Below are 26,379 nucleotides of genomic sequence, written 5' to 3'. Positions count from 1 at the left end.
ACCTGCTGTGACGCAGCTTCACGCCCTTTCCCCTTGTCCTATCTCCTGTCACCTGGCTGAAGAGACCATCGCCCACCTCTCTACAACCTCCTTTCAGGCAGTTGTAGGCGATGATAAGGTCTCCTCTCAGCCTCCTCTTCTCCAGGCTAAACATCCCCAGCTCCCTCTTGAGTCATCACATTAATTACACCAGACTACAACGCTGTAGAAAAGCAGGCTCCCCCCTCATCCTCACATCTCTAGGGAACTGTAACATGCACCTGTTAAAATCACAAGCACATATGAGTAACTACCACTATGATACTCTTTTAGTACAAGTGGACCGTCAGCAAGTTGCGAATGACACCAAGCTGAGTGGTGTGGTTGACACAACAGAAGGAAAGGAAGCCATCCAGAGCAATCCTGACAGGCCTGAAAGGTGGGCCTGGGTGAACCTAATGAGGTTCAACACTGCCAAGTGTAAGGTCTTGCACTTGGGCCGGAGGAATCCCAGACATAGATATAGACTGGGAGAAGAGCTTCTTGAGAGTAGCCCTGCTGAGAAGGACTTGGGGATTTTGGTGGATGAGAAACTTAACGTGAGCCAGCAGTGTGCTCTTGCAGCTCGCAAGGCCAATGGTATCCTGGGCTCCATTAGAAGAGGGGTGGCCAGCAGGGACAGGGAGGTGATTGTCCCTCTCTACTCTGCCCTCGTGAGGCCTCATCTGGAGTACTGTGTCCACATCTGGGGACCCAAGTACAGGAAAGATGTGGAACTGTTGGAGAGGGTTCAGAGGAGGCCGCAAAGATGATTAGAGGGCTGGAGCACCTGCCCTACGAAGAGAGGCTGAGGGAGCTGGGATTGTTCAGCCTGGAGAAGAGAAGGCTGTGGGGGGACCTCATTGCAGTCTTCCAGTACCTGAAGGGAGCATACAAACAGCAGGGGAATCTACTTTTTTAAAGGCTAGACAATGGCAGGACAAGGGGGAATGGACTAAAGCTAAAGGAGCGAAGGTTTAGATTAGATATTAGGGGAAAGGTTTTTACAGAGGGCTGTAAGGTGCTGGAACAGACTGCCCAGAGAGGTGGTGGATGCCCCGTCCCTGGAGGTGTTCAAGGCCAGGTTGGATGGGGCCCTGGGCAACCTTGTGTAGATCCAGGCCTGGAGGTTGGTGGCCCTGCCTGTGGCAGGGGGGTTGGAACTGTATGATCCTTGGGGTCCCTTCCAACCCATGCCATTCTATGATTCTATGAACATGAATGCATGATCTATGTTATAAAAATATTTGACAGCTTATGCTATGTCTACTTCTGCAGAGCTAGAAACATTCAGCAGGGATTCCCTTGGTGCATGCAGGATCTTGCCAAAAGTCATCCACCCTACAAGTACTTCTAACCTCATTATCTTGGCTTCAGACTTGTCAGTAGCATGAAAGCATTGTTAACTGAAATTCCTTCTCCAGAACAGAATAGCAGAAAAGGGCAGGAATCAGGAAGATTACCATACCCTACAGAAGCTTTTGATACCATTCAGGCTGCATCACCTATTTGTACAAGCAGATATGGCAGGTAGTCCTTCCTTCTTCAATTTCTGTTTACCCAAGGACTCTCCTTAGACTCATAGAACAGCTTGGATTTGATGGAACCCTAAAGACCATATAGTTCCGCTCTCCATTAGCCCAGGGTGCCTAAAGCCCCATCCAAGCTGGCCTTGAACACTGCCAGAGAGGGAGCAGCCAAAGCTTCTCTGGGCAACCTGTGCCAGTGCCTCATCACCCTCACAGGGAAGACTATTTTCCTTATATATAATCTGAATCTCCCCTCTTTTAGTTTAAAGCCACTAGCCCTTGTCCTATCACTACATGCCCTCATAAACAGTCCCTCTCCAGTTTTCTTGTACTAGAAGGCCGCCCTAAGGTCTCCCCAGAGCCTTCTCTTCTCCAGGCTGAACAAGCCCAACTCCTTCAGCCTGTCTTTATGAGAGAGGTGCTCCAGCCCTCTGATTACCTTTGTAGCCCTCCTCTGGACTCGCTCCACCAGCTCAGTATCTTTCTTGTACTGGGCACTGCACGCCAGAGCTGGACACAGTGTTCCAGATGGGGTCTTACCAGAGCAGACTAGAGGAGCAGAATCATCCTCCCTTTCTTCCCACAGAAATCTCAGCTACAGTGTGTCATTATACTCTACCCAATCACTCCCCCCGCCTCCTTCCTCCCCCATAAGACATTTTCAGAGATGACAGGGAGGAGATACCCACTTAGACATCATCATTTCTGACAGCTGAAAAGAATTTACATATTGACTCTTTCAGAGATATAACAATCTTAGAACAGCAGTTAACCAAGTTTAAAAGTGATGCCAGTCCAAAAAGGAACCCATGTGGGAAACAAAATTAATTCCTTTACATGAGGCCCCTGCTGACGGCTCAAAACATTAGCTGGGGATTTAAGAAACTGCTTCCTATTCCTTAAGGCTGTTGAAGGGCTCCAAAACAGTGTAACATCAGCTAACACACCAGCTTATGCACTTCTGGAGCACAGCTTCATGAATTCAACAGTGAGAGAAACAAACTGTGCAGCAACAAAACCAAGACCTGCTCACACAGGCTGAGTACACACCAGCAGCATCTGCCAGTAAGAAAAAAGAGGAGACAAGTAAATAAAGCCCCCTCCCCTCCAAAAAAAAAATCTTAATGGAAGGATCACAACCTCAACTGAACTTGAGGGAAACTACAAGGAAAAATCCTAACTTAGCTTCCTACTTGGTCTCCACAAGGATTTGGAAAGTACCTGAAGAGCAGGCTGCGCCAAATGAAACCCCTGCAGTTCCTGGGCACAACAACTGTGAACCTAAAGCAGAAGGAATGAGCTTCCACACTGCCTTGCCTTCAGAGATACGGGTTGATTCAGTTTTAGTGTACATGGAAGTCCTATGATGAATAGCTGCACATGTGCATAGGCACACAAAGCCCAGTATTCAATTGTAAGAGACATCACGGGTAAAGTAACTTTATTTACTGGGACTAAAACGCATTCCTGAAACAAAATTTTAAGCTTAAACCACTTATCCACTAAATTAAACTCTACAGAACACAGATGTTAAAAATGTTCATCGTTTTCTATTTCCTTCCAAGAAAAGCAAAGCTTGGTTGTCAAGGGTAATCCAATTTATGCTGCTGCTGATCAGACACTGAACACAAATTACGCCTTCCACAAACAAACGGAATGGATTTATCTTTTTGATCAGTTGTTATGAAGATAAATGACCCTAACGATGCATCAGGATTCCTCTACAGGAGGAAAAGTCGGATGACTCAAAGGAGGGATGTCCAACCTCCAAGCCCCAAGGCTACAGGTCACCGGTCAAAACAACTGAATCTGACTCGTAGCCAGCTCGCAGTCACCCGCCTCCCCTTCGGCCTCACGCTGGTAACTGCTGGCTGTCAGCTTCCTCCCTTCTGGGGGGCAGAGGGGACTGGGATTTCACTGGTAAGCGCTTTCCCAAAGCGGCGGCGTTCAGCAGGGCACGCGCAGCACCGCTGAATCCATTTGCTGAGCACGTGCAGATCCTTTGGGAACATAAACCCCACCGAACACGCACGGATCAGCAGCACTACACACAGGCACACACATACTACATTCGTTCACATGAGAGGAGAGGAGGAGGACTCTGGCAGAGAAACCTCTGCTGCTACAACAATGACTATTACATACCCCATTCAGCTGAGAAATCCAGACGCTACTGTTCCAAAACTCAGACACAAACACAATTTAACCAAGAACTAGCAATCTCATCTGTTCAAAACAATTCATTCAGCGTCTTCAGAGGCTCCACTTACAGCAGACAAGACCACCACTGCCCACCATGCATCGTTATTACTCCTGAACTCAGAAAAGTAATTTTGCAGATCAAGTAAAAAGTTACTACATGGGGTGTTTTTGTTTTGGTTTTTTTTCCAGTCTCTAAAAATAAGAGACATAAAACATTTAAAGAACATTAAGACTCCAAAGTCAACCAGTTCAGAACAGGTCAGAACATTGCTGACTTACACAACTTTCATTCAATTCTTGCAACTACATGCAGCATGATATCGCCTTTCCTGACATCATCACATGGTGTTTTTTTCCACAAGATCTCTTATGTGGAACACAAGGGTACTCAAGTGAGTAGGGTTCAGTATTCTGTGTTTGCTGCCTTACACACCTGCATTGCTAGGAATCACTTGAGTTCCATACATGATCAGGAATGACAGAGTTCCTGTGTCCCTGTTTTCCTCATGCAGACCACAGGAATAATTTGGGTCTCCCAAGCCATGCCAGACATGGCAGATAAACATCTGAAGCACCTGGTTCATGTCATCAGCTGTACAGCACAGCAAATTCCCTGCAACTGATGTCACTTACTTTAAAAACACTGTACAGAGAAGACCTACTTTAGATGCAAATACATTTATTGAATTTGAAAACTTTTTAAACCCCTTTTTATGGGATCCTCTTTAGACAGAGGATAAAATTTCCTTGTGAGTCTACTGCATTAGATATCACCCCACTGATCTGTAAACAGTAACAACTGTTTTCATACCATCTCTGTAAGATGGATCATGTTAATCAGCAAATAGAAAACCCAAGTGGGATATTATATGGTAACTTCACCGTCAAATATCAGAGGTCTTAGAATCTGATTTTGCAGAATTACAAGTATCTTCATGTCCTCAAACACAGTTCCTCCTAATTTACATATTTCTGGATTTTAATCACATTTTGTTTACTTCCTTCTTAAAACAATACCAGTATTATAATCATGTTACGTAAAGTAATAGTTGGCCTAACATCTGAAGAAATATAGCATAAAAAAATAAGCTATGTCTTAATACCTTTGGGAATGCCCTGTAGCACAACTGATTTTTTTCTATGGGGAGAAATTAACTCAAAGTAACATCATGAAAACAGACTGATAAAGGAGGAATTATTACTCTTGAAACCACACACATAGTCCTTCCTGCAAGAACTACAAGACACCTAGAAACAAAGCATCTTTGAAAAGCTGTGGTCAGGTATGAATTGATATTGCACTACGGACAATGAAAGTAACTGCAAAAACAATGCTGTATGTACCCTTCTGTGCACAACAGAAAGCCAGGATATGCAAAATAGACAAGTATACATTACAATATGAGTCGGGAAGCTTATTTGGCAGCATATTCTTGGCATAAGATTCAAGTACAAACCTCTGGGGAAGCTTGAGTCAAGCAGGTTTTCAGCTGTTTCCCAGTGGAGATGCACGCAATACCTCAGATCCCTGCATTCCTTGCAGTTTGCCAGTTTGTCTTGCTACATCACAACAGACTTTCAGTCCCTAACCTAATTCTATTTACTGCTTTCATCTTAGCTTATAGGGTGCCTCTATTAAACATTTACAGCTTTGTAACATGGGTAGACATCAGAAAATTTCAACACATTGGGTGACATCTTAAGTAAAGGACGGTATTTAAGCAACCAGAACTGCACCACAGCACTTCTGTGGAAATATCTCTAGACCACATTCCTTTTAGAAATTTCCTGTAACATTTTGGGGAAATGTTAAGCTTTTTTATGAAAAAAAAAAAGGTTAAAAAAATCATCAGATGCATTAGTACTTCAATTTTCATAGGCTCCTGTATGACCTAGGACTAAACACACATGTCATAACCAAATGGTTATGCTAACAAATCAAGTTTAGATTACTTCACCAGCCATCTAACTTACTACTGAAGTTGATAATGATGAACCCAATCTGCTGTAGCATGTTTTTATAACTATACCATTAGCTGAATGCTAATTATGTAGACGAGAATTTCCTTCTATCCTCACCTCCAATCACCTAGAAGCATTCTTTCAAATGTACTGGGCAATTTCTACACTAAACAGAATGATTATACAAGCATCTGTCACAAGCAAAGCTCTCACAGAGAACAAAAACCTGTACTGCTGCTACCAAGAGGAGAGCCACCCAGGGCACGGCAATACTACTGCGTATGCAAGTGAGTGTCAGGAGCTGGAAATCAGAGCGACTTCTCCTTTTGTTGTCTGGGGTTAACAGCTCCACAAGCACTCAGTGCTAAGGTCAAGCTGCAGCCTGCCAACTAATACAGGTAGTCTGAATTTATTTCAAGAGCATAATACAACACACAGTCTAAAGACAAGGTTCAGTGCTACGGATGAAGTGACATGTTTGTCTACGAAATCTGTCTAGGCTGTTGACTGTGATTCAAGGCGGATGTTTAACTGTCTCAAACGTATCTCACAAAGTTGTTTCTTGTATAAAAGGATTTCATAAGAATCAACTTCTTAAAAAAACTTGAATTTCTTGTTGGTGCACAGCCTAAGAGCAGTACAGGAACTCCAAGAAATGCCCATTACAATCGCACACACAAAACAAATTAATGATTGGAGCAAGATGATGGCAATTTCTAGCTGGAGTGCAAGGGGTTTGAATGAGGTCCTGGGCAGTATGAAATATGCCACTGGGTACAGCAAAACTGTTGCTGTGGCTTATCAAGGAGAGTGAGTCACATCTCCCACCGGGGTCCCAGGCTTCAGAACGCTTGAGAAGCAAAATTTCCCTATCAGTTTGATGCCAGCAATACAAACACAAGAGCAGGTTTCTAGCAGATCACCATAGAGAGATCTTCAGCAGTCATTCCAGACAGAAAAGGTACTGGTAACTGTGATTGTTATGTGATGCAGTTTCTTAACATGGAATTAAGAAAAGACACTGGGCAAATTTTGCTACTGCGTGACAATAATAATAAAGATCAGCATTTCCTTTTTACAGCAGAGGAGACTCTAAATCATTCCTATTATTATTACCTCTCACTAGTAGGATTCAGAGTTTTTATTTCACAAGGCTGAACCTCATTATTTAAGTGACTCAAGAGCTTCCCCTTTTAATGCTCACAAGCACAAAACTTGGTATCTTGCACTCTCTCTGACTGATCCCTATTTTCCAAATTATGTTGATAGAAAAATTTATCCTGACATGCTTGCCCAGGTTTGCCAAGGAAGGGATTCTGCCCAACTAATTTTAGGTGCCTACATCTGATTACTGAGATCCCTTTTGTCATCAGCAGGGAGAAAAAATACACATTAGAACACAGTAAACCCTATCCCCATGCCTGTGACAAAAATAACTATGAAGATCTCAAATACCTTATTGTTTCTCAGTGCTTTTGCCAATACATATTCACACAACTATTCCCACATCTTACATTTACATGTCAAACTGTTCACAACTGACAAAGTATTCTGCAGTGTGTTCACAACACAAAAACTAGCATTCATAGACACTACAACATCTGATATAAAATGCAAGCAGGAAGGAACCAAAGTTAACATGAAGTAAAAGGACTTCAAACTCCTTCCAATGTATTGGGAATGACAGTTCTGTAGGAAAAACAGCCAGTGGCAATTTCAAGGTTTCAGGGAATGGATTAATTTTCTCAGCCATCTCAATATGCTCTCCTAATTTCCCTAGAACACCATAAAGTAATATAGACACAACATGGCATCATGCTCAGATACCATCTCTATAATGATGCAGAAGTCACATTAACCCTTCCTGCCACAGGCTTGCACCAAGAGCAGCACACATTTGTGCAGCTGGTCTCCTAAAACATGCACCAAACAACTGAGATTCAAGAGACAGGTGACCATGGAATCAGCACAACCTGGATACTTTGATGCAAAGTGTAGAACCTTGTATGTGCTTACTGGTTTTGAATATTAGCATAACAATAGCATATTTCCACCTTCTGAAATTCAGCCAGTCTTCTAAGAGACTTTAAAAAATCATCAGTAAGCTAATCAATTTTCCAGGCAAATCTTGTCTTTATTTTGATGTGTGTTACCTTTATAGCATGCATCTTCATTACATGTAACTTACTACTCTTAGTCTGGATCCCCGTAGACATTAGTGAGTAGCTCACAGCACTGTGACCCTGTAGCTCAGAACCACTGAATTGCACTATTAAAAGTACAGGAAAAATAAAGCAAGGAAGCCAGAGCCAGATGTAACAATTGTTTAGTGTTGATTCACCTGTGAGGTGGGGCTTGCCATGCAACCTTTTGTTAAGTAACAGGTCTGATTTGCAATTGTCTTTCAGTGTCATGTTGCCAGACCTACCACCTTCCATATTTCCAGTATAAAATAATTGAGAAGCTGATTTCAGGCAAATAGTTCCACTTCATGAAAAATACTCTCAGATCTGGTACATCTTTAGATCTGTTCTTAAACAAGTCACATATCTCTGTGCTTTGGATCAAAGAGTTCAAATTTAGCCAGTGTTTTCAAAAACTCTGCATTTTGCCCATGAAAAGGATAGCAGCGATTTCTAACAAGGTCAAGTATCAGTTTAAGGATTGGAAATAAAATGTTACTCAGCAACATATTAATCCATCATACATTAGGTCAGTATTAACTGTCTCGTATCCCATGTAACCGTCACGGTAATTACATATTTACAAAATTATTAATAGTGAAGAAATTTCATAAAATGAAATAAATATGAACAAATTTCATATGATGATGAATCAGTGAACATATCTGTAACTACAGAAATGTATTCTACGTGGTAGAATTAGGATAGATACTGGTCAACGGCAAGTAGAATTGACTGAATTCTTACATCTAAAACATAAATTCTACTTTTAAGAGCATAATTAGGCTTAACTGTTACACAGAGCAGAATCAAAAGGAAACTAAATTATCAAAGCTGAAGTAACACTGTTGACAAATTCTGATCAAATTGGGCAAGTTGTAAGTCTTCTAATAAAAAGCCAGTCGACAGGGTCAGTAATAAACTGATTAAGCCTTAGCAGCTACAGCTTTCTAAGGCCCCATCTGTTTCGTACATGTGCCACCCTGGGTCTCTGCCAGATCTGAGGACTGGGACTCTCTTCTGTATTGCCAATGACAGGACACCCCTGCTGCGCTCTGTCAACAAAGTGGTAGCGCCTGTTCGAATAGGGAGGTGACAAACTTGGAACTGTGTTGGGTCCAATTAATACAGACAGCCTGGCAAACAGAAACTGAGATTGTCAGTCAAGAAGAATAGAAAATACGTATTAATAAAAATGAGGCATGGGAACATAGCCAAAGCATTATGTAATAATACCATCAGGGGAAACTAAAAGTGACAACTTTCAGAAGATTTGTTGAAGAATTGAAAACAGAGTGAACACAATAAGAAAGAGACTAACACACAACTTGGAAAACGTATAAAAACATTTCAGAATGAGGAATCCTGCCAAAGAATCTGTAAAGACAATAGAGCAAGTTGTAAGAGGAGTGCTCAGAGGAGACAGTTTCTCTGCAGAAATATTCTTCTGGTGCTCATCATGGAAAAGCATGGTAAGGGTCTCACATCAGAGCACTTACTGGAAAACTAAAATGGTCTGTTTTATACAGAGGTGCTGGTAGAATTTAAAAACAAGTTAACAGAATGAGAGGAAAAAAAAAGTAGTTAGTTGCCAGAATAAGAAAGTATTTACTCTTTGAACTTAGAACGAACTATAGATGTTACTGAAAAATATTAATCATCTAACCTGCACAAGACTGTATATAATCTCTCATTTAAAACTGTCCTAGTACGAAAAATTAACATAATCACTATCTTTAAGAAGATTCTAGAGTAGACAAGAAAACTGTTGACCAGTAAGCTTGGTATTTAAAGTGAATAAAGAGGTGCTAGTAAGTCTAAAACAGTTAGGGAATAAGAGAGTAAATATGATACAGGGTGTAAGAATCACCAAGGTATTTGTAAAACAGTTACACTTCACAAATCTAAGTGAAAAAATGTCCAGAAGACAAAAGCTGTTTGACAGCATACTGAATTTGAAAATGGCATTTCCCAAAGCCACTTCAAGTAATTAAGCCACACTGGAATAAGAGCTGAAGATCTTCCATGAATAAATCACTGGTGAAAAGACAGGAAATAATGGTGGGCCCTGATGCCCTGATGCTTTTGCAGTGGATGGAGTAACAAAAAGAGTTCCACTGGATTCTGTTATAGGACCTATGTTTTTCAAGATATTTAGGAAGGAGATGTCCACAGATCCTACTCAGAATGGAAAAGATGAGGGTCAACTGTGAAAACATTCAGGATTTCCCTACTGGGAGTGTCTGAGAGGTGGAACGGGAGATGATATTTAGTGTACGTAAGCGCAAAGTGAGATAGTAAGGCAAACATGCTTCTAACTTTACATATGCATCAGCCTTTAGGCTGGTTATTGTCACTCACAGATAACCCCAAAATGTGAAGTTAAGAGTAGATACACACAACAATAAAAGTAAACTCAGTACTCCACAAAGGTGCAGATACCAGGAACCGTGATGAAAGAAACACGGAACAAAACAAGAATGACCATTAAACCACTCTGTAACTGCTTGCTACACTGAACTCTTCAGTTCTGCTTCCTGATCCCAAATAACATAGTCAAACTAGAAAAAGTACAGAATGTTATTGATTGCACAAGGAACAACTAAATAAAAGAGAACTCTTCAGCCTAAAGAAGAGGCAGCTGAGAAGGGCCATGGTTTCTCTGAGGCATTTGCCACATAACAAGGAAGCAGTTGCTCCCCATGTCTTCCACTGGGACACATTGGTGAAATCACATGAAAACAGATGGCAAATGGCACATTCACTTGAACAAAAGGAGATTGTTCTTCACATTCCAGGTAATTAAGTTGTAGAGCTCTTTGCCATAGGTTCTTCTGAATGGCAAATGCCTCCATTAGCACATGCTCATGATTGGGCAAAATTTTAACAGGAAAGTGCATCCAGACACACTAACTTTAGTGTTGTCACCTGGTTCAGAATATCCTACTGATCATTTAGCTTGCTCTGTTTCTGTATTTTTCTGCCCATGCACGTGCTACTGCCCCTGTTAGAGGCAAGAGGCAGAGCTGGACAGACTCAGTGTGTACAGCTGGGTTTGCTGTCAGGTAACAGAAGAGAAGGAGAAACAAGACTGGCTGGAGAGACTGTCATGGTATCCAGGACAGAGACTTAGGGCCCAAAAAAGGGAAGAGAACATTTGCCACAGGCCATACAGCATGCAGAGGGATGTATAGAATCATAGGATCATTTAGGTTGGAGAAGACCCTGAAGATTATAAAGTCCAACCATAAACCTGATACTATCAAGTCCACCACTAAACCACGTCCCTAAGCACCACACCTACCTGTCTCTTAGGTTGAGTCTACCTGACTGAACGACCTCCCTGGGCAGCCTGTTCCAATGATTGACAACCCTTCTGGTAAAGAAATTTTATCTAATATCCAATTTAAATCTTCCCTGGTGCAACTTGAGGCCATGTCCTCTTGTCCTGTCCCTGGCTACTTGGGTGAAGAGACTGACACCCACATCGTTACAATCTCCTTCCAGGTGTATGGCTTATGTTATATACAGTGTGTGCTTGTTTCAATACCAGAAACAGTAATTAGAAGTTTGTTAACTGACAATAAATTGGGAAATTAGGTCCTGGTTTGAAAAGCTTAACTCCTATTAATTGAATTATCTAAAACTACAAGTGCTTTCACTTGAATCTTCAGGAGTCTCTTCCTCTTATCAAATGAGTGTTTGGTCAACCTTCAGTGGCCCTAGAGAAACAAGGTGTTCTGCTCTCAGAACCAAATCTCAGTAGTGTTGAGCTTGAGGAATGGAATCTCATACTCTGTTTTTAGTAATGTGACATGTTTCTTTATCGGATATAATCTACTGTTAAGCAGGAATAAAAAGAAGGTGGATTAAAAACCAAGTGAAACATCAAAAGCAGCAAGATCTCACCTGTAGTAAGTAAGAGGCAGAAGTATCTGCACTGGAACTCTCATTTTGTAGCGTATTCTGTTGGGTAATAGCATCCTCCTTCTTTCGCTCCTTCTGCCCTGCTTCATCATCTTCATATTCATCAAGGCTCTAAAGCAAAAACATTTCCATTACAAGACAGTCTTTGGATGTTGCTTCCCATCACTTCCTGTATTTCACAAAATCTATGCATCAGTTCATTTTTTCAAAAACTAATTTCCTATTTCTGAAAAGTTGTAATTAAATGCTTACATGTTTTGGGTTTTTTTTACATATTGGTACCTCCACGAAAAAAGTGTGACAAGTAATCGTTTTTTCTTAATCACAAAATAAGGTACATAAATCAAGATCCAACTTGACAAAGACCTAGGCAATGTTGTCAAGAGTTCTGTGCTAACCCAGCTGTGAGCAAGAGCGTGAACACAAAGTCCCTTCCATTTTTCCAAAGCAGTGATTTTACTTCTATCAGAGATTTCTGAGGAAGCACAGAAAAAGAAGAAAAAGTTAAATGCACTCTTCACACAATAGCTGACTTTTTTTGACACTGTAGCTAGCATCTGAGACTGAAATGCCTGTCTGAATCACCCATCTTAATTTTGCTCTCTTTGTTTTAGGTTTTGTCTTTGAAAATTTTCTATAAAACATTAGTAATTTTTAAATTAGTTGGACACTCATAAATTAGTAGCAATTTACACTAATATATAACAATTTTGGCTCTTGATCACAAATGTCTCATACTAGATTTACTGAAATAATTGATTAATAAAGGATTAAGTTTCTAAAGCACTGACTGCTTACAGGTGAGAGACGGGGAAGTAATGATGATGGTGGTAATAATATCATTATTATCATCATCATCAGTAACACTGCCTCTGTTCTAGCTCAGAGACATTCTGAGACCAACGTAGAAATGTGAGGACTCAACAAGCTATGTCTGCATCAGTCTATTAGTTTATCATGTATTTACATAAAGAAAAAACCCCACAACCTCACATCTAGAGGACCAACTTGAAGCAGAAATAAAGTTGAAAAAAAAAACAAACTGACCATAACATAACAAGCTGTTTGCCAGCACTCTGAGTTAAAATAAGAAGTATTTGTCTAGCTACAAAAACTCAGGGAGCTAACCATCCCTAGACATCAGAAAAAGCTTCTAGGTGAATGTGCAACAGCTTGAGAAACAGAACTGGGCCTCAAGAGAACAAAGATGAACGTAAAATTACTTCAATGGAAGTTTCTAAACCCAAAATCACTACTCTGAGGTTAAGATACTGACAGTCTCTGACATCATCCAAAAAACTAGTCAAAAGCATGAGAATGTTGAAAAGTAATATTTTTTAAAATCAGTATTACTTAGTAACTGAAAAACACACCAGCATGTAAAAAAGTAACAGTGGCTGCTCCAAAGCAAACACCATGGTGACAGAAGTGCCAGCAAACTGGCAAACTGGAAAGGCAGATGTTTCCAGAAGTGAACATAATAAAGTGAGCCTAAGTGAACCTGAATAAAGGCCATTTAAAGTCTCTACAGTAGCGCTCATGGCAGAATCCTACTGCATCTTCACCAAATTTCTAACAAATATCATAATGCAACCTCTGCAGACCTGTCTACTTCTACCACTAAGAGAAGGCACACTTGAGAGACTATTACAGCTGAATCATTATACATGCAAAAGCACTTTCAACAAGCGGTCTTTTCAGATGAGATAATTATAAATACAAAGCTATTTAATTTGGGTCTCTCTGATCAATTTTTACTAGCATTTTGAAAACAATGTCAGAACACATTCTAGGGCATGACCTTTAAATCAATACCTCTACCTTTTAGAAACTGTAAAGCCTAAAAGCTTTGGTAACATAAACTGAAGTCTGTATCCTAATTTATCCTAATAATCCATACTGAAGGGACAAAATAAGAAATAAGGAGCCACTGCTGCAACAAAAAATGCAGTGACCTTCAGCTCTTACAAAACCAGTCTTGTTTAGAAAGAACTATGAAGCTCACAGAAGGTCTCACATAAATTAAGACTAATGCCATGCAGATGCAGAATGACACAGCATTGGAAAAAAAGGAAAATGTTCTGTTCTTCCAGCCCCCAAGTTGTTCATGTACGAGAACGGTAAAACTAAAAGAAAAGAGATAGTATGATGTGGGTTTGGAAGAGCAGCCTTTAGTAAGTGTAGGAAAAACATGATTGGAGACAGATCAGACAAGTGATCTTCACACACCACAGAAAAGCTTTGCATGTGTAAGAATAACTTAAGAATAAGCATAAAGCTCAAATTACAATATATTAGGTAAAAAAAAAAGTCTTTGTAACAATTAAATAGACAAGTGCTCCTTTCTTCAGAAATTCTCTACTTCAGGTACATGCTTCTCATAAGCTTTCCAGAGACCATCAGCATTCCACAGAAATATTTTTCTCTGAAGACAATTACATCTGTGAGGAAGAACGTTCTTCACTCTTTCAAGATATCACCTGCTACTAACTACTCTCTTAACAGCTCTGGACAGTAAAAAAATGTGATCACCTGAGACATTTCCAGACACAAAATTTTAAACTAAGCATTTTCAGATAGGATTTTCCAGGGATGTCCATTCCCACCTATTCCATTCTAGTAAGAGAGGTCCAAGATCATAGAAGACTGCTAATCAATAGCATTAAAAGGCATTCAAACCCCCAAAAAGTTAAAAGTTAAAGGCTTTCTTTCCAAGCACAGAACCATTAGCTGAACAGTTCATGCAAATCTCTTTAAGACCATATAACAACTGCTTTAAAGCTTACTGGGGCTTGACCCCACTGCAGCTGCCTTCACTGGAGAAGGCCCTGAGCCAGCTGAGGCCAACAAGGTTGAGTGGTGGGAAGCAAAGAAAAAGTAGGTTTTTTTACTTGTTACAGATGAGCATATAGTGGTAGGTCAATTAAACTAGAAGAGAATAGATTCAGATTAGACGTTAGGAAGAAATTCTTTAACATTAGGGCGGTGAAGCACTGGCACAGGTTGCCCAGAGAAGCTGTGGCTGCCCCCTCCCTGGCAGTGTTCAAGGCCAGGTTGGATGGGGCTTTGGGTAGGCTGGTCTAGCGGAGGGTGTCCCTGCCCATGGCAGGGGGGTTGGAACTAGATGGTCTCTGAGCTCCCTTCCAACCCAAATCATTCTATGCAGTAGAAGTCATGGTCAGGTTGATCTTCATAATTTGCAGCCTGTGTGGCTAGGGTTGCCAGTGCCTTCCTGTCCTAAATCTCATTCCTAGTCACTGTCAAGCACCTGCTGTGGTTTCCCAAACACAAAGTTTACCTTCCCCTTCCAAACATTCAGAGATGCACTGACATTCACCCTAACAGAAACACTGCCCATGAAATGCCTGCTGAGCACAAGTCAACAACTACAGAATTTTAATACTGTACCGCTTTTTTTCTAAAGTTATTGTTTCAATACCCATTAGCCCTAATAAAGAAATCCATTTCTTTTGACTCACAATGAAATAAGCTTTCCTATGCAAAATAATACTTTGAATTCAATACCCCACTTAGGCACTTCTCTATCAACTTTAGTGAGATTGTTAATAATGCTATTTATATTGTAAATGAACTTTTAGAGTAATAAAAACAAAAGCCAAAGTTTCAGTTGATAGATTATTATTGAAAAATTTTAAAAGCCGAAACTGTTCTTAGAAACTTTAAAACACATTTTTGTTCAAACTGCCCTGCAGCTGAAACTGCCTCAGCCCACAGGACGTTTCCATCAGGCAGCTTAATACGGCGTGGCTCGCGTTGCATACGGCGTGGCGCGCGTTGCAGGCTTCTCTCAAACACTCCTCTCTGCCTCAAAAACTAGTTTCACATCATTGAAAAAGACATAAATGCAGTAATTACTTTTGCTGTCAGCATAACAGAGAAATGGACTTGTAACCACCGAGGTGTAATTCTGGCCCATTATATAATACTCTCTTGTCCATTCCCTTCCCCCTCCTTTTCTATTTTGCTGCTAGGCACATACCAGTTCAGATTCTTATTTTCCATTAAAATCATCTGAGTTTTGTATAGCTGATATTCAATGTGACATTCCCACATCTGATCTTAATATAAGGAATCCACAGAAATTCTTTAGGTTTTCTAGCGTTTCAGTGCATGTTTGAAGCTGTAGTATAAACATTTTTCTGTAAACCTCCAGTATGGAAAATACAAGCAGAATAAGATGCTTTCAAAAGAACCAGGCTGATGAAGGAAACAGCCGCAAAGATACCCCCACATTCCAGCGCACCACCAGCCTGTGGTTTAAGGAGACAGTGTGCAAAAAACATTTCTAATGATTCACTGGTTTCTTCCTATAAACATTTGTGCATTGCTAAGAACAAATGGCAATGGGGAAAGGCCTGTCTTTTCCATGAAAAAGCGGTTTTCCTACATGCAGGAGATGAGTTTCTGAGCCCACCCAAGCTACTCTCACACAATTAAATGGTGCCGAGGCAAAATGTCACCGTGCCCATCCCCCTTCCTGCACCAACTCGCTTTTCCCTGCAGTTCTGCTGGCCGAGCACATATCTGAGAGCCTCCCGCTTCCCATCACGAAGAGTCAGTCAGGTTAGTTTCAGCAGTTTTAATTAGCCCAGCTGATGTTGCCTGAACGAGATGGGAGCCCATTCCAGCTCTTTATTTTGCAGAACTCCAGGGAGGGTTTGCACTACATCAGCTTTTTGAAAACGATGAGAACTTGAGATAGTAAGATATTTAACCAGTACAGCAAGATGTGCAAGCAGATATGTACTTTCAGTAAAACCCTGTGTTCAACACACGTTTAGGCAATACACAGAATCACTACAACACAAGCATCATCAGTTATCTAGACTTCAGCTTCTTCCCATTGCTCCAAAATTACTTTGAAGAATTAACAAACTTTTTCCATATTTAGTAAAAGTTCAAAGTACACTACCACAGCTTCATAGCAAGATGCTGGGAAGGTGCAAAGGCTTCTTTTAAATCCACACATTTACTAAAAACTGCAGAGAAATACAAGACAAGGTAAATGAATTACTTTTCACTCTGAAAACAAATGTGACTAGGTAACAGGTAACTTAACTACCACAAAATGCCTTTTGGAAATCGGCATTATTTATCCCTCAGCTGACTATTCAGAAAAGCCTGGAAAAGTTAACAACAAATAGAAGGCAAGTATTTTACACACCATTTCTTTATACTCACTCTGCTCACTGCAGCACTGAGAACCAAACCACACACAGCTCTGTAATCTGTGAAATGCCTCTTCCTACCTCTTTTGCACTGAACCAAATCCTCCTCTTATCACCCCAAAGGCACAGCACAAAACAAGCAAAAACCCCAACTCCCAATGCTCTGAAATTATATCACATTTCTGCTTCTGAAAGTTTCTAATCATAATTTTTAAACACATCGTTATTACCATGTGCAGGCAGCACCCAAAATATTTAAGTAAGGTGGGTTTACAGTAATGTGTTTTGTTTGACCAGTATCATTGGAAAAAACTGCATCTTTTTCACTACACAAGCCTTCCATCGAGTCTCCCTTGACTTTACAAGTTGAAAAACAGCTGTAATGGTGAAAAGAGCTAATCTAAAACCTACAAACAGTTTTATGGATATTAATTTTATTTTTCTAAGACCTTAATTCCCACATTAAGAGAGTCCAAAAAGGGCACTGAACTCAAACACTTTATCTGAATGATCTTTCCACGCTGATGTATTCAAAGCCGATGTATTCAAATGGAGCGGTCCAATATCAACAATTAATATGATGAGAAGCATGGATTTTTAACCCGAAAAAAGAATAAAGGCAGGAGGAATCTTTGGTATCCGAGATGAAAAGAGAGCCGAATGCAGCCATGGGTCAGTGACCAGCAGGTGGGCCAGAGCACAGCTGACTGCAGCCATAGGATGCGCTCATCCTTGACCAAGCTGCCAACAAAGCAAATCAACATGACGAGCATCACTCGGAGATCAATGAGACGCACTCCTGCTTTGCAGAACTCACAGTATTCGTGATTATACGCTTTTTCTCACCCAAAACGAGAACTTAGAAGTGTCCACTTTGTACACTCATTTATATTTCAGAGCAAATACAATTTCCACTCTTTGTTTCAACAGGGTAAATTTTGAAATCCACTTAGAAATGTTTCTGGGGAAAAAAATAACACTGGTTTGTCTGTATTAGAGCAAAATAACAAAGTATTTTGAATTCTTTTAAAGTTTTAAGTAAAACATCAACTACATCAACACCAGAATGTCAATTATCCCTCCATTAAAATAACAAAAAGCAGCTATGTTTGCAGTTTGTTATTCAGCAAAATACACTGTTTGGCCACCACTGCCTTCAAACATACCACAAGAATGAGTTCAAAAGTCAAATGTTTAACTTAAACTAATCGCCAAAAAATTCTTTATCACAAGGCCTGTCAAGAATGATTGATGGAAATGCCCAATTTAACTTAGTATGTGATATTAATATTAAAGTCACAGAGTAAAATGCAGCAGAATCGACTTAAGATTCTTATGCGAAGAAGTTATAAGTCAAACTGCTGATGCCTGTTCCGTGGAGAAATTATTACTGAATATAACAACAACTCATGCAAAAGAAGTACCAATGCCCTTCTCTTAAAACAAAACCCAACAGCAAATAAAGGGGCTGAGAGAGAAGCAGCCAAATCCTCCTCTTGCTGTTGGTGGGATCCCCAGGCAGCTCCAGCCCACCTGACTTGCAGAACCCCAGGGCTCGCTCTTCAGATGCAGCACAGAGCTCTGTAGGCTGCAGGAGTGAAACCAGGCATCCCCCTCCTTTTTGGAATTTTGCTCGCTGCTCTTCCTGCCCCTTTGTTGTTCTAATCAAATTGAGCTAGTGACAACACATCGTTTCCCTCTTCTGCTGATGGTTTAGAGTTAACGAAGGCTACGTTCTGTACACAGCAATCACTAACAGCATAGAACATACTGATCTAGAAGCTACAGAAAGGTTCCTCAAAATTGCACACACACACAAAAACAATCCCAATTTTGTCCTAAAGTGGAGTCAGTCACCAAACTCATCTCCTTAACCTCCTAATTAACATTCCGAAATGACGCCTCTTACCCAATATGAAGATCACAAACCAGCAAAAGAAACCCGGCAAAACAAAGTTTGCCTGTTTCAGCCAGAAGGGAGAGAAATGCTGAGGATATTTACACTGTTCAAAGAAGTATTCCTCAATTTGCATCATGTCACACGTTAGGAAACAAAAATAGCAGGCTGCAAGAACTGAAAAGAGAACTATTCCTGGAGGTACAGAAACAGGTGTCCACAGTCTCAATGCCTGCCTGCCATTTTTCCTATAAAACTTGCTCCCGTATTCGACAGGATTCTTGGAGACACTGGTCTTCCAGACAGTGAAAACTGCCTGAAATGGGAGCAGTTTACCCACTGGGAACAAAAGCCACTCAAAGAACGGTTAGATAATGGAGTTTAAATGCTTGTAGCCACCATCAGTTTGACTTTCATTGCCATGTACTTCTGCCAAACTAAGCAAATAGAAACAACGCTCCAAAAGAGAGAAAGATGTATTGTCATGCAGATAAAGACCATACACACCGAGCACCCTTTCTCTTCAAAGCCAAAAGAGCAGGGAGAGAAACAAACTCCGGAGATTAGCACACTATTTTCGAAACAGAAGTACTCCTTTTAATGTGACCTTGTAATACAGAAGGCATCTGATTCCTGTTTTCTTCCCCAGCATATCTAAGGTACTTCTACAAAAAAATAAAGATGAGATCAGTATTTGAGGAATGTTCTGAAAGGAGATCAAACAGGTTAATCAGGGTACTGTATTTCTAACCATCCTATCCTCTGAAGCATGCAGTTTGCAGCAATTTATATCAAGTTGCATTTAAGGTGGCTTTTTCAAAATAAAGTACAGTGCCTTTCCCAGGTTTGTGCTCTCGCTTACCAAGCTAATTGTCATTTTTCCTTTCCTACCCAACTGGATCTCGTTCAGTGTTTACACACAGTGGGTGTGGGATTGGTCAAACTAAACAAAGCCGAAGAGGCTGCTGACAACCAAGTGAGCCCAGACAAGCCACGACAATAGACGCAGAACCAATTCCAAGGGAAAAAGAAAACTCCGGCACAATGCTTTTTTGAGAGTTCTGCCACAATTTTCATTTGGGGATAGGATCTTCTGAATTCGTAGGAAAACCGATAAAAATATCAACCAGGTTTTCTGCTATCGTCAGATTCTTTTTGAGCCCTAATACAAATAGTGTTCTGCCCAAAGAGATACGTGGGGTTTTCATTCGGCTGTGGGGCAGAAAGGGAGAGGAAACACTGAACAGCATAGGCACACGTATCTGAGTAATTGCTGCATTTCAGTTCCGAGGCAATCGTTAAGAACTTCTGAAGCCCTCGGCGCCGATGTCAGGCACAGGAAGGGCAGTATTGATTGAAGCCGTGCAGACAAAGCACACCTGTAGTGCTGAAGTTTGCTAGGGCGGCAATACCCAGAAAAGATGGCAAAAGTTTAAAGTTGCTACTGCAGTCAATATTCTGACTATCACATGGGAGAACACCTTACACCTACAGGTTAATCCTAGCAACAATGCTGTGAAGCTGTTTCCCAATCTAGACTTCTGAGATCACCCTTCAGCCCCACATTTGGAAGAAGGACCTCTTCATCAGGGGCCTTGCCAATAATTTTTTTATTTTATTTTATTTTTTTTTAAATAAATGCTTGTATCAAGGTGTGAGGCTCCTGATGGAAACTCAGTCCAGGTTCCCACAGCGCAATCCCATGTCCTAACAGCAGAAATTTTCTGTCACCAGCGTTTGTACCCCTGCTTCTTATGGATACTAGGCTTAGAAATCACAGTTATTTTGTCCCCATTTTTTTTTAAAGTCTCTAGGGACAGAAAGAAAGGGGGTCCAGGCAGATAACAAGAGGTTAAGATTTTAAAGACGTGGAAATCGCATGATTATATTTTTTTAAATCAAGCTTGCTAAAAGTGAAATATGCAGATTAACTGCCACTATAACTCAGGGGCTAGACAAAGCAGGCGGTTACCCTTCCACCTGAGCAGTCAGCGCTGTATAGAGCCCTGAACCAGCTCAGCAGGTGTTTGACTCTTCCCATTCAAGGAAGTGAAGGAACTATAGGACTGATTTAGGAGTGAGGAGGAGAAAGCGTGGGAGACAGAAAGAGCTGTGGGAAAGGATCACAGAAATAACACGCAGCTGATGCCTGGTGAGAGGGAGCTTCGCAAGTAAACTGAGACTACAGAAGCAAAAATAAGCAAGCAAAGAACACATCTGTTTTCAACTGGTCTGAGAAGGAAAACTACAAGTTATATTTTTCCGAATCTCCCCTGCAGCAGTCATCCAAAATATTTACATTCTGATTACCAGATCTAAGACAGAGCTGGACATAGTCCTCTCCCAAAAGATAAGGGAAACTAGGACTTCAGGATGGGAGCATTTAGATAGACAGAACAGTACCAGCAGGTTCAAGTACAAGAGTAGTAGTATCTGACTAAGGTGACCTCAGAACAGAGAAGAACGTGCAGAGACACAAACCCAAACCACTCTCGGTGAGAGGAAATGCGGGATGGGATGGCAACGGGAGGAATGAGTCACGTCATACAGTTGGTTCAAAACAACTGCACTCACTGGAGCCTTGCACTACTGTGAGTCCCTGTATACGAGAGACATGCTATTGCTACACAAAGCCAGCCAGAATAAAGCAGGAATCAATAAAGCAGAGAAAACGCTGGATAAATAAAAGTTGGTTTCATACGTGCAGAAAAAGTTTGTACACAGAAGGGGCAATTTTCCATCAGCTTTTCTTTTAATTGTTGAGTGACTGATACAGTTTTTGCTTAGGATTTTTAGCTATACTGTTACTTGCATTAGGTCTTTGCCAGGTGTTCGGAAATCAAGCAGCTTTTTGCATTCCATCAGGTCCACCTTTTCAGACCAGACAGCTCAAGTAAATCATGAAGATTTCAGCTTATAAGGCATTTGTTTTCTTGATTCAAACCATCACCCATAACACGTGTTTCTCAACTGTAAGATAGGAATAAAGGGTACAGTCCTCTTTTCTGAAGTACTCAGAAATGGACCCATAAAAAATGCTCTGGAAACTTATTTACAAGCTGACATGGATCTGCTCTGTGCTCCAGAGGCGTGCATTGCTCCCTCCTGCCCTGGCAAGGTCTCCCTCGCCGAGACAGGATAAAAAGACCAAGACACCCCTCCCCCCGTTTTCTACTGAATGTCACAAGAGCATGAGGTTAAGACTGATACACAAATTAACGTGCATCGTCCTCTCCATGCTAGCTGTTTACACGTGGTGTTTTCTGTGGACCAAACAGTGGGTAAACACAAAGTAACTCACGCTTTACCATCCCCCAGGAAAAGAAAAGTAAACAGTTTTACATATCCTGTAGGTACCACAGGGTAGGAGCATTCACACCGTTACCATGGAGCGGCCCTGAGCCATTCATGTGTTCAGAGGACGAGGAGAGGAATTAGCATGAGCTGACAACGCTGGAGATGGGATTCAGAGCTCAGTTCACCTCATGCAGTAATAACCCGGCACAGCCAAATGATACTTCAAATCAAGGAGGGGAAAAAATGTTTTAAAGAATGCTAATTTTATTTTTTAGAAGCAACTTTCAAAGATAAAATGTCCAGGAGGGGAATTCATGCTGTAAATAGAAGAAAAAACCCAAAGAACAACAAAAGCCATTACTAAACTCCGAATCCAAGCCAGGGGACTGGAAGGGAGGAGGTATCCGAGGAGGAGACTGAAGATTGTGCCGTTCACGTTATTAAGACGTGCTTTTAATTTCTCAGACTACAAGTTAAACCCTGCAGTAATGCCACTTGGAAAACAGAAGGCTGAGTGAGCATCTGAGGGTGAAAAGGAATGTTTTCACAGGCGCAGATAGTAAATACCACTGGCTCCTGCGGACATTCTTCCTTAAATGGAAATTAACATCGCTTTAGGTTACCAAAAAACCCCTCTCGATACAATAGAAGTGATAGGATAGCTATTAACCTTTTAGTGCCTGCACTAGAAGATACACTAATTAGTAGAAAAGCTTTATATATAGATTACTTTTGGCTCAAAACAATTTAAAGCCCTTCCCCGTCCCTGCCACATGTGACTCTTGTCTGTAGATTTGGAAGAGTAAAGAATCCAAAAGTCTCTCAAACATTATAATAATAATAAAAAAAATATTATCTATGCCTAAATGCATGAGGGCGCTGGACGATTTAAAGAGAGGAAACTACTCCAGATAGAATCAGAACTGAACCTTCACCCTGAAATTGAGCCAAACTTTATTTGGACACGGAAATAACTCTGCATGTCTTTGATTTTATTCTTACTTCCTTTTTTTTATTATTATTTTCACATGCCCCCCCGCAATTGCTTTTCCCAGCCAAGAAAACAAGACTTGTCCCTGCCCCCAGGATTCCTGACAAATTTAACAACGTGACAGACAAGGGCTGAGGCTCCACAGCAGCTTTAATTACCCTGTGTCCATTCAGCCATACTCCAACTCTCCCTCTTTGCTGCTCCTGCCCAGGGGCATCATCTGTCAGTCTTCTGCATCACCTCCCCTGACACTGGCAAGCCACATCAGGGTAACTTACTAGCGGAAAGCTAATCCTATGAAAACTGAATGGTCTTCTGCACACCTTGCTCTGGCTAACTACAGGACCAAGCGAGTGCCAGCGTTGGCACAGGCAAGTCAGGTAAAAGGAAGGATCCAAAGCAGCCCAGACATGGAAAAAGTTAAACTCTCAGCAATTCAAACCAGATGAATATTGAAGTATTCACCTAAAGCTCATACTAATGTGGAACATTACCTGTTTTGGGATATAAACAGTATCCCTGATAATAGTAAACACCATCTATTTTAAGGAGAAACCAACTATTGATTCAGATTTCAGAGTGCTGACACGTGGCCAAGGTGACATCTTCAACACGTGGGCTGTACGGGCTACAGAACAGGTTTCCCTTGTGACCTGGATGGCTGCTATGGCCCCGAGTAGCAACGAGAGGACTACACAGCTCATCCACCTCACCCCTGCAAGTTTTACCAACACACACACACCACGGCACAGCACCGTGGGTAGAAAAGCCCATCTGGAGTCAAGGACAGGGGATTAAAGTTCTCCTTCTTACACCTTTGGCTCCACATGCAGTGGGGCCATTGTAACAACTAAACCTGCAACACAAATATCAATCAGCAGGATGGACTGACAAGGCAAGGTGGACTCCTTAACCTCATTTTTCCACCACAAACAGCATGAACTCAGAAACCCCTACAGACAGGTCAAACAGCCCAGCCTCATCCTCTCATCCTCTGTCCTAGCACAATGTTTACCCGTACAGGATCTGTCCCCACTATAAATTAATTCATCAAAATGTTATTTTCAGACTTGATGGTTCCCTTATTACAAAAACGTGTTCACACACACCAAAACAGACAGCACATTGGAACCATTGGCCTGGCCTAACTCCTTGTGAAGTTAGTATCAAACTCCCCCTTCCCTTGGCACAGATATGCAAAAATGTCATTTAAATACATATATCTTGTATACATCATGTTCCTCATATTAGTAATTTTTTCTGTCAGCATATACAAGTAATTTTAGGAGGAAACATCCACTGAAACCAAGATCACAAATATTGTAACTCAGCTGTTGCACTATTCCTTATGTACCAAGGTTTTGGTATTCTCTTACTACTACTTTAGGTAAAATTTTCCACATTTTTTTAAATGGAACTCCCTTTTCTTAAAACAGTTCGAGCTCCATCCACAATTCCCCTTTTTTTTCAGTTGTAATTCTGACACAAATTTGTAGTAGGATTTTTTTTAAAAAGCCATTGTTAGTTAAGCTGTAGTATAACTACATGCATCTGCAACTACAGTCCAACCTAGGATCTTTTTTGGCTGTGAATCTCAAAATATGAAACAGATAGGTTAATATTTGGCCATTTTTACTTTAATGTTATGAGCTATCTTATGAACTGGAGTCCCAGTAATAAAAAGCTCTCTCTAGCTGGTTTTCAATGTATAGTTGCTGATTTTCAGTTTATGGTTTCTGTTTGAAGAGTGTATTTGCAATGTGTAGAGACAGAAGCACATCTATGCATTGCCATATCAAACACCCACAAAGGCTTTCACTGTCATTCACCACTGATAGTAAATGCTTTAACAAAGGATTTCTCCAAAATGTCCAGTTAACATTATAACAAATGTATTGGGTCAGTGACAGTAACAGATCACCTTGTAAATAGGATGCAGACTGCTTTCCTTAGGCATTTCCTCGAATCTAGTAAGATTTTTTTGCAAAACCAACAAATACATTACACAAAAAAACCTACAAATAAAAAACCACATGCACACACAAACGAAGGGGGCATAGAGCAGTCCGCCTACAAACGCAATCTGCATCACTGGAGACCTTGTGTCCTTCATCAGTGTCCAATAAATGTGAGGGGTAACACAGGTACAAGGGTCTTGCCCTAATATGGGATGTTAACAGTATAAAAACAAGCAAAGCAAACCAAAACCCCACAAAACAAACAAATAAACAAACACCATTTGTTCTTCACCTGCTCTACTCTCAAATATGTTCCTACTCATCCCTCCCAAGAAAGGATGCTGGGATGGTTGGAATAATTCCCTGAATGACAACTGCTCTTATGTCACTTCAGTGTATGGACTTTTGTTTTTCCTTAAAGCACAGTTCTTAAATTACATTTTTGCCCTCCTGACCTTATCCAATTACCTGCACCATGGTATTAACCTCAATTACTACTAGTCTATCATATCTACTGAAGTAACTGTGATCCATACCCATCTTCCCTGCTTGTCTCGTCAAAATTACTGCCTTTCCTACAACCTCTACTTTTCTATTAGCTTCCTATCCACAAGAAAACTACACTAGACTTCTGTGATGGTGTCAAAGATCCTGTTAAAATTCTAGAGAAAAGAAAAGATCTACTAAATTACACTGCCTGTTCTTTAGTCAAGAGTATTAAAATGCATTTCCAACTAATTTACCTGGAACTGACATCTATCCAGATAGTATCTGCTGATCTAGATTTATGTTCTTGGATTTGCTTTTTTAATTATAATTTCATACACAAACTCTAGGTAAACTTATCCAAGTATTCCAAGGTTTCTTAGAAATAAGTATTACTGGATCAGAGACTACTTCAGTCAACGGCTTTGAGTGTAAATTATCTGGACACGTTCATTTCCAAACATTTATCCTTAGTGGAGATGAACTAACTCCCTGGAAAATCCTCTTTTGACAGGAACACTTATTCCTGTTTGCACCTGACAGAAAACAGAAGTATTTCTTGTACATATACTCCTGATGGCAAGCACTCTTCAATGTAACAAAATAGTATCAATATAACACAACATGACTTAGATTATGATCAAATAATTCTAAAGTGAGATGGGATCCTCCAAATATACCATGGCAGTTGGTCTCTGCCATGCTACCACACTTCTGAACTGAGAGGATTCATTTAAAGC

The 26,379-nt window shown here is 40.7% G+C and overlaps 1 protein-coding gene across 1 annotated transcript in view; it reads right to left on the bottom strand.

The window, feature by feature from the left end:
* PAWR (pro-apoptotic WT1 regulator) overlaps window positions 1-26,379 on the bottom strand; it is a 79,441-nt gene that overhangs the window by 25,552 nt on the left and 27,510 nt on the right. Inside the window, exon 2 of the mRNA XM_084267164.1 lies at window positions 11,804-11,932. Within this exon, the coding sequence (XP_084123290.1) occupies window positions 11,804-11,932 (129 nt within the window). The remainder of the gene's footprint in view (window positions 1-11,803; window positions 11,933-26,379) is intronic.

The sequence above is a fragment of the Gallinula chloropus genome (genome assembly GCF_964237585.1).
Source record: "Gallinula chloropus genome assembly, chromosome: 1".
Classification (NCBI taxonomy): Eukaryota; Metazoa; Chordata; class Aves; order Gruiformes; family Rallidae; genus Gallinula; species Gallinula chloropus.
The sequence above is the reverse complement of the archived record's forward strand: the minus strand, read 5'-3'. Positions and strand labels throughout refer to the sequence as shown.